We start from the raw sequence: 12,387 nt of genomic DNA, 5'->3' as shown, positions 1-12,387 counted from the left end.
CTGCGCACCAGCGTTAACTATACGCTGCTTTTTCAAAGCTGCTCAGCCCCCCGCAGTCACAGCTGTTGCATACAATAACAAACAACCTATTATCATATTTTCATGGACGGGTTTCAGCTTTGTCAGACAGAGAGAGAAATAACAGTCTCACTGCTGACGGCTCTGAAATACACTTCTGGGGAGTTTGCATGTTCTCCCCGTGTCTGCGTGGGTTTTTCCCGGGTTCTCCGGTTTCCTCCCACAGTCCAAAGACGTGCAGGTGTTCGGTTCATTGATGACTCTAAATCACCCGTAGGTGTGAATGGTTGTCTGTCTCTGTTCGTCTCTATGTGTCCTGTGATAGACTGGCGTCCTGTCCAGGGTGGACCCCGCCTCACGCCCGATGTCAGCTGGGATCGGCTCCAGCACCCCCCGCGACCCTGACATAAGCGGTTGAAGATGAATGAATGAAAAAATGTTTATGAAGTGGGGTTGTATGAGGTACTTATCTATACTCAGTGGCCCTCATTTATCAAACGTGCGTACGACCATTTCCTGGCAAACGTCGGCATTTATCAAGTTGGACGTGAGCGGGAGCTACGATCAAATCTCACGTCAGGTCTGAGGTCGCGTACGCACATTTGAGCCTGTGCGCGGCTGCAGGAAAGCCAAAGTCATCTCCTCGGTTCGTGGCTACCCTCGATAAACTGCATTAAATCAAACAAGGTATCAGATGATTAACATCTTGGTTTGGTTCTTCTAGGTGACAAAGGTCTAACCTAATAACCCCGCTGGCAAACCCCGCTACAGAGCAGGAGCACAGGTTCAGCAGTGCACACACACGCACAGGCGCACACGGGTCACAGTGGAGCGCTGCTTCGGGTTGACTGCCTCCTTTATTCTTTTCCGTACAGCGTTTTTATGATGGGCCCCTTTTATTCCACTCTTAAGACAAAAAGCACATCTTTATTTTGCTCCATGTCGGATGTCAGGAGCCGAGCTGTGTGTCGGAAAAGTGTCTTTTCTAACCAGCGTTTCTCCTCTCCGTGTTTGACCTCAGTGGACGAGGCCTCGAACCAGGAATATTTAAGGGCGTAACATGTTAATGACGATCGAACTCAGCCGCCCAATTTATCAAGACCCGCTCATTCGTACGCTGAGATCGGTCAGATACGCATGTTTCATAAATCACACGTGGGTCCTGTCATACGACCAACTCTGCGATCAGATCTGCGCCCGTTTTCACACAAGTGTGATAAATGAGGCCCAGTGTGTTTCTGTCAAGAGTCAGTTCTGTCAGTACCCTCCTCTCTACCTTTTTGTGTGATTTGTCTCCCTCTGTGTTTCCCTCTCGTTTCCCGTCGTCTAGGTCCGGTAGGCGTTCCCCCCAAGCTGCAGCCTGTTACGCTGATCACCTGGATCACTACTTATACCCTGAGCTGACAGGCATGCAGCGCCGGACCGTTGTTATCCTTCATTGGTAAAGTACTCCCCCTGGATTGGCGTTCCTTTTCTCATTCGTGGTTATCACGTTCCCCGTTGCTGAGTATAGCGTAGTTTCCTGTGTTCCTGTTTCCTCGTCCTTCTCCCTGATCATCCGTCCTCTCCTCGTTCCTTCGTCTCGTTCTTAGTATTGCCTGTTTTCCCGTGTCCGTGTCTGCATTGGGTCCCCTCTTTCTGTGTTTTCTCTGTACCGTTCACGACAGTTTCCTAATGCTTGTGTCAGTTTGTAAAGCTACCAAAGTTACCCAGCATTAATGCAGACCCAAGAGAACTACAGACTACTAAGTGATTATCAAACTCCATCAAATTCCAAACTACATTGCAATTAATGTACCCCATCTAAATAACCGCCTCTGACAGCTAAGCTACATCTAAATTATTCCTTTCCCAGGCCTACACGTGTCGGAGGAATTCAAGTCTGTGTCTGACTGTCGGCTGATGGTGACAGCTTAATGGCTCAAAAGTTAAATTTTAATGCGGTAAGCATGTCGGTGGCGCACGGCTGTGCACTGGGCCGGCGTTTGGCGCTGAAAGCAGCCGTCACAAACTCTCTTTCATTGGAGGAGGCTCCTCTCATTGCGAGGCAGTGCTGCTGTCACGACCGCAGCGTCTCCCTCTTTGTTCCTGACACTTCCAAAGAGCTTCAGATCTAAGCCTTAGGTTGCGTCGAGACTGCAACAACCGCGGCGGTAAACTCTATAATCTGGAGCCTTGACGGGAACTGAAGGAGCGATGAAGTTTAGACGCAGCAAAGCAAAAAACAACAGGCATCACATTCCACACACAAATGGAAAGAAAAGAAGGGATTGTTATCGTGTTTGTCGTGATCGAGTGTGTCATGTCTCTGGGTTGTTCTGGCTCGTAGCTGAGCCGGCGAGCAGTCGGATAACTTGACAGGTAAAAGGCATGGCGGAGCTGCGCAGCACTAGATGCTATCATGTCATTCACCTCAGGTTAGCGGCAAAATTGGAGATGCAGTTAACCATCTCCGCATTCTGTTTCTCTGCACCCCACATGCTGTGGAGAAAAGGGGGGGAGGGAGGACAAAACAAGAGGCAGTTACAAAGCCGCTCCCCCATCCACAGGTTAGCCTAGCACAGCCCGACTGGTCACACAAAGACTAGCGCTAACGGCTAACCTGCTACGACACACACGTGACTGACGGGGCTCAGGAAAGGTTAGCTTTGGAGAAAATGATCTGAAAACACTTTTGGAGATGTGAGGATTTAACTGAGGACCTACCTGTGACGTTCTAACAGAGACAAACTAATGTAAACACCTCACTGACAAGGGCGTATTAATGTCCGACGTGACTTCATCTCTAAAACACTGACAGGAGAAGGTCGTATCTGGATTTATCTATAAAAAAAAAAGAAGTTTCAAAGCAACATGAGGCGTCTAGACGAGTAATGGCCTTTTTTTTTTAGTTACTTCAAAGTTCACGTCCCTTTGTCAGGAAATGTTTTGATCATCTCGTCTGTTTCCTGGATGATGTTGGCTGAGAGTTAAGAGAAGCTGCACAGACGTGACTTGAGGTGCTTCCAGTTTCCGGTGTTAACAGAAAACCAGGATATGAAGGTTCGGCGGGCTGACTTGAAAGGATGTTTAAGAGGAGCAAAGAGCCGAGACGGGGGGAGGGGAGGAACTCGGAGCACTTCAGAAATGTTTACCATGTGAGGCTCAGCTACAGTGAGCGCTCGCGGCCCTGCACAGACACACAGGTGTTCTCACTTCTTCTCAATCTTAAGAACATGACGGAAAACTCGTGTAAACTTTGTGGACTTCACGGGTGAATTAGAAGAACGTCACAGGTTTCTAAATGTCTTTTCTGGGCTCCTGGATCTGTGGATTAAGAACTCATGATATTAAGGGTCGTAATGGAGCTTGTTTGCAGTTGGAGGTGTCCTGTTGCATTACAGCGCGTGGCCACTGAAGGGCTGCACCCACTGTGAACTGGTAGATATTAGTTAATACCTGCTAGACGTGTTGATGTAAACATGGGTAAACTGCACAGGCTGCTTTAGACTGACTATAACGGAGTAAAGCTGCATCTTTATCACTTTTGTTTTACAGTGAGACATCACCGATAAAGACCAAAAAACGACGGAATCGAACATTTTCCAGCAGGAATAAGATGTGAAAATGGAAAGAAATGAACATGATAAGCAACCACGATGAAGCTTTCTGTGACGTTAGCATGTAGCTGGCTAACGGCGCACTCACACTGTTCCTCCGTACCGTGCCCAAACAGGTTTCACGGCTAAAGTCTGGTTTCTTTGACCAGTGTGAGTGCAACCGTACCGCGACTAGGAGCGGCACGCTTGCCGTCCACGGCCCGTTTGGGAGAGGTGGACTTTTGTAAAACACGTTTGCACATGTACGAGCACGAGCATGCGCACTTGTACGAGCACGAGGCCTACGGCGGTTCTGAGGTCATTTCCTGTGCGCCTGTTGGGACGTAGAAAAAAGGAGGAGGGACCATGCGCGGACATTTCAAACAATGGCGGTGAAAGGTTCACGTTGGTGTGATGCAGAGGTGGAGTGTTTACTGCAGATTTGGTCGATGAAAAGATTCAAAAACAGTCGACAAGACGCACAAAAACTCCGAGGTCTACGGAAAGATCTGGAAACAAAGCCACGCATCGCCATGACGTCATCAATGCGCGTGACGTGTTACGGCGTGATGACGTATAGGCAGCAAGAAGCATTCTCCGAGGCCCAGGTAGTGTGAGTACAAACGGGCCTGGAGGGGGGGACAAGGACCCTAAAGCACGGGGCACGGGACGGAGGCACAGTGGGAGGGCGCCCTAAGTGTAGCAGCGTATGTAAAATGTAAACACTGCAGTAACGTCTGTTGTCGTAACTTGTGCGTTTTTTGGTTTATTAAACGTTTATTGTCATTTTCTGACAGTTGAAAGTGTTGCTACGCTCTGTAACTGTCTGTTAAAGCTGGTGTAGTAGTAGTGATGCAGCAGTGAACACATCTAGCTTGTATTAACTAGCATCTACCTGGTAAACCTGTGGCATCCCAGCTTGCATTTGCACAACCAGAGGTGACGGTGGAGAAACTGAGTCAGGCTCACGACTGTTACAGCTGTCATCGAGGAGCAAATACAGTTTTTTTATTATTTTGTTTGTTCTAAACCTGACATCACATCCTCGCTGTCATTTACCAGTTGGCCAAACAAGAGAACCGCTGTAGAATTAACTTCGCCAAGGAGGTCTTTGCTTTTCCAAACCCTGTGTGTCTGTGTGCCGGATAACACAGCGAGCAGCCTAGCCTCGCTACCAGGCGCTTAATCAGCGTTGGACTCCGGTGGGAGAGGGAGCGGAGCGGTGGATGGGAGCTGAGGGCTGGGGGAGAGAATCTAGGTCAACATAAAGATGAATCAACCGCAGCTGGGGTGATGCTGCGGCTCCGTACGGGACAGGTGCTTCAAGTGTTTTATGTGTCCTGAATCAGCTGTCCTGCACGGCGCTGTTAAAAAAGATACTGCTGCGGCGTTTCAGGGGAAGAGGTCGGAGGTCAGGAAATCAATCTAATCTAGGAGTTTTCTTTGAATGAAGAAAAAGCAGCTTACACCAAGTTACTGAGCGACGCCAAGCTCAGCTGCTGCGACTGCTGCTGCTGCTGCTGCTGCTGCTGCTGCTGGGAGACGGCTGGTTGCTGTTGCTGTTGCCAGGCAGCCATGTTGCCAGGCACCAGCCCTGGTGGTGTGAACGTCTGGAGCGCTGTGAGATCCGCGCTCGTCAGCTGGTACTCTGAGATTAAGGGATGGAGGGAGGGAGACAGAGAGGGGGTTGTTTTACATCATACAACTTTCTGCTGCATCAATATTAATCAGGCCTAATCCATATTAATGGAGACCTTTGAAGTGGAATCGTTCCAGAAGCTTTCACACAATGAACAAAGTGAATATTCATGGTGGTTTTTGTGGCATCACACTGGGAGATTTTCTCCATGACACTTAAGATATTTCATGACATAACGCAGACTTCATCTCTTCCTGGGCTCCGTCTTTTATCTCTAACAGAAGAACTCAGCCGGGGCGGACGAAGCTCTGCCCTGATGTAAACAGACAGATGTTCTTACCGGTGTTGTAGGCCGTCTGCATGCCAGAGAAGGGCGCTAAGAGACTGGGGGTTGCCACGGAGACCACGGGTGTAGTGAGCGACTGGGAGCCACCTAGCCGCTGAGCATTCTGGGAAGACACAGATGGATAGAGGACGTTTGAGATCACAGGGAAGAGGAGGAGGTGATTCCTGCTGCAGCGGGGTCCGGGCTGCGTCATCTGATGAGAGTTTAAAGGAAAACCTCATCCTCAAAATGACCGTCACATGCTCAGAGTGTCGCCTTAAAGCAATTCTTACCTTTTCTTTTGTAATCTTAAAATGCTCCTAATAAGCCTGTGGCGGTAAAATGTAAAAGAAATCCACCAGGTGTTGAAACTTATCAATATCAAATCATTTTATTGGGTCAAAATAATTTGCAGAGCTTCGTGCCTCTGCCTCTGTCTCCGTCATCTGTCGCTGTTTCACCTGCGCTGCTCATGCTGCGTTCAAGTGCCATGGGAAGTCCAAAGTTTTGGACCTGTGCACTGGAAGGCCTGTCAAAGTTGAGCCTCCTGCTCTACGTCCAAGTGATCCAGTAAAGGGCCGCTGTGGCTGCAAGAACACACCTGGTCCAACAAATCCACTGTGTGAAGACGGTTCAGGTGATTGCGTGACTCAAGTCAGGTGTTTTTGCTTGGTTGGATTAAAACCATGCAGCCACAGCGGCCCTTTACTGGATCACTACGACACCCCTGTGCTAGAGTATTCGGGGAAGGTCGTTCTCCCTCGGATTTGACAGCAGCAGGGGAGGAGGGGACGGCAGAGGCCGGGCGGGGGGGGGGGGGGGGGGGGGGGGGGGGAGGGACTCTGGAGGGAAGTGATGCGAGACATTCAAGAAAGGTAAGACTTGATTTAAAGCATAAAAAAATGAATCTCCATGAATTTAAGGCTCTGGTCATTTTGAGGGTGAAGCGTTCCTTTAGTAAAATTCACTCTCAGTGTAATTATCTGCATCTTCTCTGTGTACAGTGTCATTATATCGTGTTAAAAAAGATGCTGAAACATTCACAACCAAACTCTTTGTGTCTCGGGTCCTCGTGGCTCCACCTGCTCCGGGTTTCACACATGAATCCCGTCTTTCTCTCCTTATAAGGGCGCAGTGGAGGAGTTCACGGGCACATGACTTCATGCATTTTCAACAGCGATAATGATAATGGTTAGCATGTGCTCTCCACTGTACAGCTGAGTGGATGCAGAGACCTTGTAATGTGACTGAGAACAATTTAATTACGCTATTACTACTGAAATATTTCACTATGAACGCAGTTGAAATAGGAAAAAACAAGACAAATATCCTGTGATTGAGTTGCAGCTTTGCGAAGCTGAAGTGCAGCAGCTGGAATTAACTTTCAGCCCTCGGTCCGGCCACATCTGAAGTTTTACTGGCGGACTAAATGAAGACGAATACTCTGAAACAAGTCCAGCGGAGCAGTAATAACTAAAGTCTGACATAACGAAGCGCTGCATCGCTCCGCCTGTGCAGAGAGACGAGAACAATCCGAGAGCCTCGCTTCTCTCTCTCTCTGAGGTGTTTAACTTTTCCGGTGACACTTCAAACATCTGCGTGCAAGATGAGAAGTGTCTCGCATCTCGAGGTGGCGTTGGCATGGCAACGCTGTCGCCGCGGCCAGGCGCCTGTGTTATGTAGTGTCACGTTGGAAGGTGTTGTGAGAGGCATCGCTGCGCCGGAGAATCATGCTGACAGGAACGCATGCATCAACAAGGCTGACGGAGGAGACATGAGCGAGGATGAGTGTGTTTGTATTGTAAATGTGTGCACGGAGGTATGCCAGGTATGAACACACACACACACACGCATCATGAGGTGTGTGTTTTGTATTTATACAGAGAAGTATGCATGCGGGGGAGTGAGGAAGGAGGGGGTCAGCGTGTCAGACTCCGCGTCGTTGTTTTCCACGTTGGGGACTTTGTGATGTTCCTCTCTCTGATCATTTAGAGCATCGACACTCAGACGGAACCACGCATGCACATGCCGAGCAGCGTCCACACACAGCGGAGAGTCAGCTGGTCGCTCCGGGTCCCTCGCCTCTCTAGACTGTTTGTGCTGCACAAATGTCACCTTAAGCTCTTCTGTACCTACGCAATATAAAGGCACTCAACTTCTGCTGCTTTGCTTTATGAGAAAAACTAAATGCAACATCTCTAAGTGCTGTTTGCTGGTTCTTCAAAAAGGGTTGAGGGTTACTTCTCACTTCTCACTGAATGCATTCATGGTAACAACGCTGATTTTGTTTTCTTTTGCCCAGAGTTAAATGAGGAGATCAATATCACTCACATGTCTGTATACGCTAAGCGTGATGCTAGTCCAAGCCATGGAAGAGTTTGGGTGCCAGCTTGTTTTTTAACTTCAGTACAAACGAGACACAATGTGTTAATTAATGAGCTTAAGAGGTGTTTTTAAGCTTCAGACTGAGCCACGCTTGTTTCCAGTCTTCATGCTACTGCCAGGTAACCTGACTCTACCTGATGGATTGATTTGCATGAGTCTCATGGCCTCAGCAGATCCATCTGAACTCTGGTTTTAAAGATCTTTTGGGAAGGGGTGAAAATCCTGGTTTCTGATTGGCTAAACCATCTGTCTGTCACCAACATACGGGCCAAACCAACCAATCAGATGACTGAAGCGTGTGACGTGCTAACAGCGTGGAGGCAAAGCTCAGAAAGGAAACAACATGTGGGTAAAGGAGATTTTCCCTTTGTGTTTAACGTGAATTTACGGATCAAAGGCCCAATTTCAGGAGCCCGGTCCATATTCAACAGAAGGATCCAGAGAACAAAGAGTTAGTGAGCGGCTTGCTCCATAGCTGCTCATCTCATCCGGGGAAGCCGCCACGTTGTTTACATTCAACAGTCTCTTCTGGCTTCGTCACTCTTAAATCTGCCTCAAAACCAACGTGATTGGTTAGGTCGCTTGGCAAACTTTTCCAAATCTGCTCCGCCGCACGTTACCAGACTGAGCTCAGAGATGAGGATGGGCTCACGAGGTTAAATGCCTGGGGCCCACTACCTGACTTCAGCCCCGAGTTTCCACTACTGACAGCTTTTGGAGCTCCCTGAAAAAGCCCCGGGTCAGATGCAGATCGGGGTCAGCTCGTCGCTCTGCATTTGAACGCGCTTTTGCACCTTTTCCATTGGCACTTTTTGCCACGCAGTACCGAACAATGGTGCGCTGATCTGTGTTTCCATTACCAGTTTTAGCACGCGGAGCCACACCCGAGATGGGCCTACATCGGAGTTGGGCCAAAGCAAGCCCTCCCCGCCTCCAAGAGGACCATGGTGACTTCCTGCCATGTCAGTTTCAAACACATTGGGGCTTTTAACAGTCAACCCATCTGCGGCACACATTAGGGATTCCTCGTTATCTTGTCTCCATCAGTGCTTGTGCTCGCTTGTGCAGACACTTGCATAGTTTGAACAGCAAACTGATCACTTTGAAAGTCTTGTGGTGGGAACTTAAAGCTAAATTCACCGTGTGCTGGTGGCTTCATGTTTAGCGTACAGACATGAGAGAGTCATCCTGTCATCTAACACTTGGCAAGAAAGAAACTGTATTTCTCTAAAGGATTCCTTTAAATGAATTATACAACTGTTTAAAAGTAAAGCGTGTCCTTTCAGTGAAGAGGACTTCAGTCTTGTTATTCTGGGATTTCACCAGGAAGGTACTTGAATCTCCTTTCAAATTTTAGGGAGTCGAGTGTGAAAATCTCACAGGTCGGGTCTCAAGTCCTCGTGTGCGTGACTTGACTCAAGTCTACAGCTGCGATGGGACTCTAGCCTGCCCTGATCCCTGAACCCTGAGCGCTTCTGTCCAAATCCCTCCAGGAACCGGTGCAACCAGCCGATTGGTCCGCCGCGTGTCCGTTGCTCTGATGCTCTGAGTTCACCGGGTGCTCTGACGCTCTAAAGGCTCGTCCTCTACTCTGGTCACAGCACCGGCGCCACTGAGTCGACCCCCTGATGATGCTGGTGTCACACTCATGCTCAGTGAGATCACACGGAGTTCGGCAGCACATCCACGAGTCTAAAAGTCTATTCACCTCACTCACCAACTCCAGCTCTTCCTCCGTCTGCACGGCGAGGGGGGAGGAGGAGGAGGGGGGGGGGGTAGAAAACAGAGGACGGTTACGTTTCTGCAACAACTGACTGCATTCAAATACAACAAGGAATACATTTAGAGGAACTTCATCTAAAGCTTGGTCCAGAAGTGTGGATTAGTGATGTTTTTGCATTTACAGGGCCTCAAGTTTCCCAGCAGCGCTGCACGGCCGACTCTAAAGTCGAACTACTTGACTTTAGAGTCAGAGATCAAGTCAAGATCGATGGCTGACTGAAGCAGAACGATTGGATCCAGATGTTGAATGGAAAAACAGTAAGGAGGGATGTTATGCGTTTCTAAAACACACAAACAGACGTGAAGTGTTTTTCAAACATCACTAAGCACGCGTCAGATGTGTCTACAGATGAGAGACGCCTAAGGACGCACTCACACTGTCCTTCCGCACCGGGCCAAAAAAGGTCTGTTTGGGAGAGGTGGGCTTTTGTAGAGCGCGTTTGCACATGTACGAACTCGAGCGTGCGCACGTGTACGACCACTCTCTGTATCATTCATGTCTCATCAGTGCATGTCACTAATTCAACTTATTCCCCGGAGTTGTTTGTGTTTTGTCGTCTCTCAGGTCTCTGCTGATGGTGGTGGTGCCTGCTGCCGTGGTCCTGTGTGCAGGTCTCTGCTGATGGTGGTGGTGCCTAATGCTGATGGTGGTGGTGCCTGCTGCCGTGGTCCTGCATGACGCTTCCTGTTGCTTCTATAACTATTAGTCATATAAACTATCACTAGTCTAATAAACTATAACATTTGTAGCCACAAAAACACCATCAGTGGTGTGTCTCGCTGTATTGTAGCTGCTATTGCCGCTACTCATCATTGATCATGTTTGACACCATAATTATTATCATTTTCATAATCTGTCACCTTAGCTGTGCTTGTTTCTACTGTTCTGCAGAGTTTATAAAGTGTAAGTTGTGTGAGTTGTAAACCTGCGTGTGCCGACGTTTTTTCCCTGCACGAAAAACTGCTCAGGAATCCGTAAAATCAATCTCATCGATTCCCTACTTTGCACCGCTGCATGTTAATGTGCATCAGTGTAATATTGTTCATGTAAACACGTTCGTAGGATTATTGTCTTAAGGGCAAAATAAAGAATATTGTGCATGTAAACGTCGTCAACGTGAAGAGAAAAAGATTATTCTTTAATCGTGATTTGGCTCAACGTTGACCAATAAAACGTCTTTAAACTGCTTCGCCATGAGCCAAAGCCTTCTGAGTTTGCCCGACGCCACCTAACCGAGACTAAACCCACACTCAGCTCTGGCTACACTTCATGAGTCTGGACCCGTCACTTGTCCCCGCGTGGCTGCCGTAGTCGTGTTCTCCTCACCAGCTGCATGAGGCTCTTGCCGCTCTGCGAGGTGATGACCCTCAGGTCCGGCTTGCGGCTGTTGACCATCTGAGGGCTGGGCGGAGGCGGGGACTTAGCCGGGACTACTTTCCCCAGGCTGTTGCCATTGGATACGGAGAGGAGGCCCGGGGAGGCCCTGGCACTGATGTAGCCGTTAGCTGGAGAGACACAGGAAGACAAAGAGAGGGATTTAATGAAGAGGGAGGAGGTTGTGTGTTCTTCTGCTTGTTTGGTTTTTAGTATCTGTATCTACCTGTGAACCGTGCTCGTCTGCCTCGGCGTGTGTGTGTGTGTGCGCGTCGACGTCTGCCTGTGTGTGTGTGTGCGTGCGTGTCGACGTCTGCCTGTGTGTGTTCTCATTAGCGAGTTGGATCGGTCTGGTGCGCCACATGCTCCTCATCGTTTCTGCAGCTCGAGCCGCGTTTTTTTTCTTTTTGGCGCCGCTTTGATTTTTTCCTGCAGCTCTTCCTCATCAAAAGCGTGTCACGCTCTCTGCACAACTATTTTATTCACTCTCTCTCTCTCTCTCTCTCTCTCTCTGTGTTATTCCTCTTTTACGCAGTCGTCCCGCCGCTCGCTGATAAACACACACAAACGTCCCTGAACTGTTTCCATGTTGCACTGCTAAAGCATCCTTCTTCTTAAGTCCTTTTAGACAACCACTGAGCTCTCCAAAGTACTTGGACCACAGTTGTGGAGTATATTTCACGTTTGTTTGCATAACTGCGTGTAATTATACACGCTTAACGTCGGCTTCTGTCAAACATGATCCTGCATAACACTTAAATGAAATAGCTACAGTACAGTGAACTTAAGTGTGTCATGTGTGTAAAACAAACACACGTCCAATCTAAGTCAATGTTTGTTTCATGCCTTTGTTAGAAATTAGTGTCGGTATCTTGATTTGTATTGAAACAGGGTGAAATCATTAAAAATATATATAAAAATATATATATATATATATTGAGTAGTACAGTAGTGATAGGAGAAAATACTTTTATACTTCTCTGTATTTCTTGGTCTCTGTAGTTTTTAATCAAACAAATAGTGCATTTGTTGGGGACTACTTTCAGCGGCGGATGAATCCACATTTGGTGCTTTAGTGGGTATTTGTGTCAGCAGGATGGTGTTTGGGGGATTGAGTCAAGTGTGTGTGTTCATGGTGATGAAGGACAGTGTGTGTGTTCATGGTGATGGAGGACCGTTTGTGTGTGTGTGTGTGTGTGTGTGTGTGTGTTCATGGTAATGAAGGACAGTGCGTGTACCTCAGGTCTCGCTGCCCGGCCATGTCTCTGTAGTGACAGCTAGTGTT

The 12,387-nt window shown here is 48.3% G+C and overlaps 1 protein-coding gene across 17 annotated transcripts in view; it reads right to left on the bottom strand.

Annotated features, from left to right (window-relative positions):
* Window positions 1-12,387, bottom strand: part of mef2d (myocyte enhancer factor 2d) — a 119,627-nt gene that overhangs the window by 11,382 nt on the left and 95,858 nt on the right. For 7 of the 17 annotated variants that reach the window (XM_083918691.1, XM_083918703.1, XM_083918706.1 and 4 more), the window contains 5 exons: window positions 11,055-11,233; window positions 9,654-9,683; window positions 5,576-5,684; window positions 5,064-5,244; window positions 2,431-2,499 (listed from right to left, as the gene is read on the bottom strand). In XM_083918691.1, the coding sequence (XP_083774817.1) occupies window positions 2,431-2,499; window positions 5,064-5,244; window positions 5,576-5,684; window positions 9,654-9,683; window positions 11,055-11,233 (568 nt within the window). The remainder of the gene's footprint in view (window positions 1-2,430; window positions 2,500-5,063; window positions 5,245-5,575; window positions 5,685-9,653; window positions 9,684-11,054; window positions 11,234-12,387) is intronic. The other 10 variants (XM_083918701.1, XM_083918692.1, XM_083918696.1 and 7 more) reach the window with 5 other exon arrangements.

This window comes from Echiichthys vipera (genome assembly GCF_963691815.1).
Source record: "Echiichthys vipera genome assembly, chromosome: 8".
NCBI classification, from domain to species: Eukaryota; Metazoa; Chordata; class Actinopteri; order Perciformes; family Trachinidae; genus Echiichthys; species Echiichthys vipera.
The sequence above is the reverse complement of the archived record's forward strand: the minus strand, read 5'-3'. Positions and strand labels throughout refer to the sequence as shown.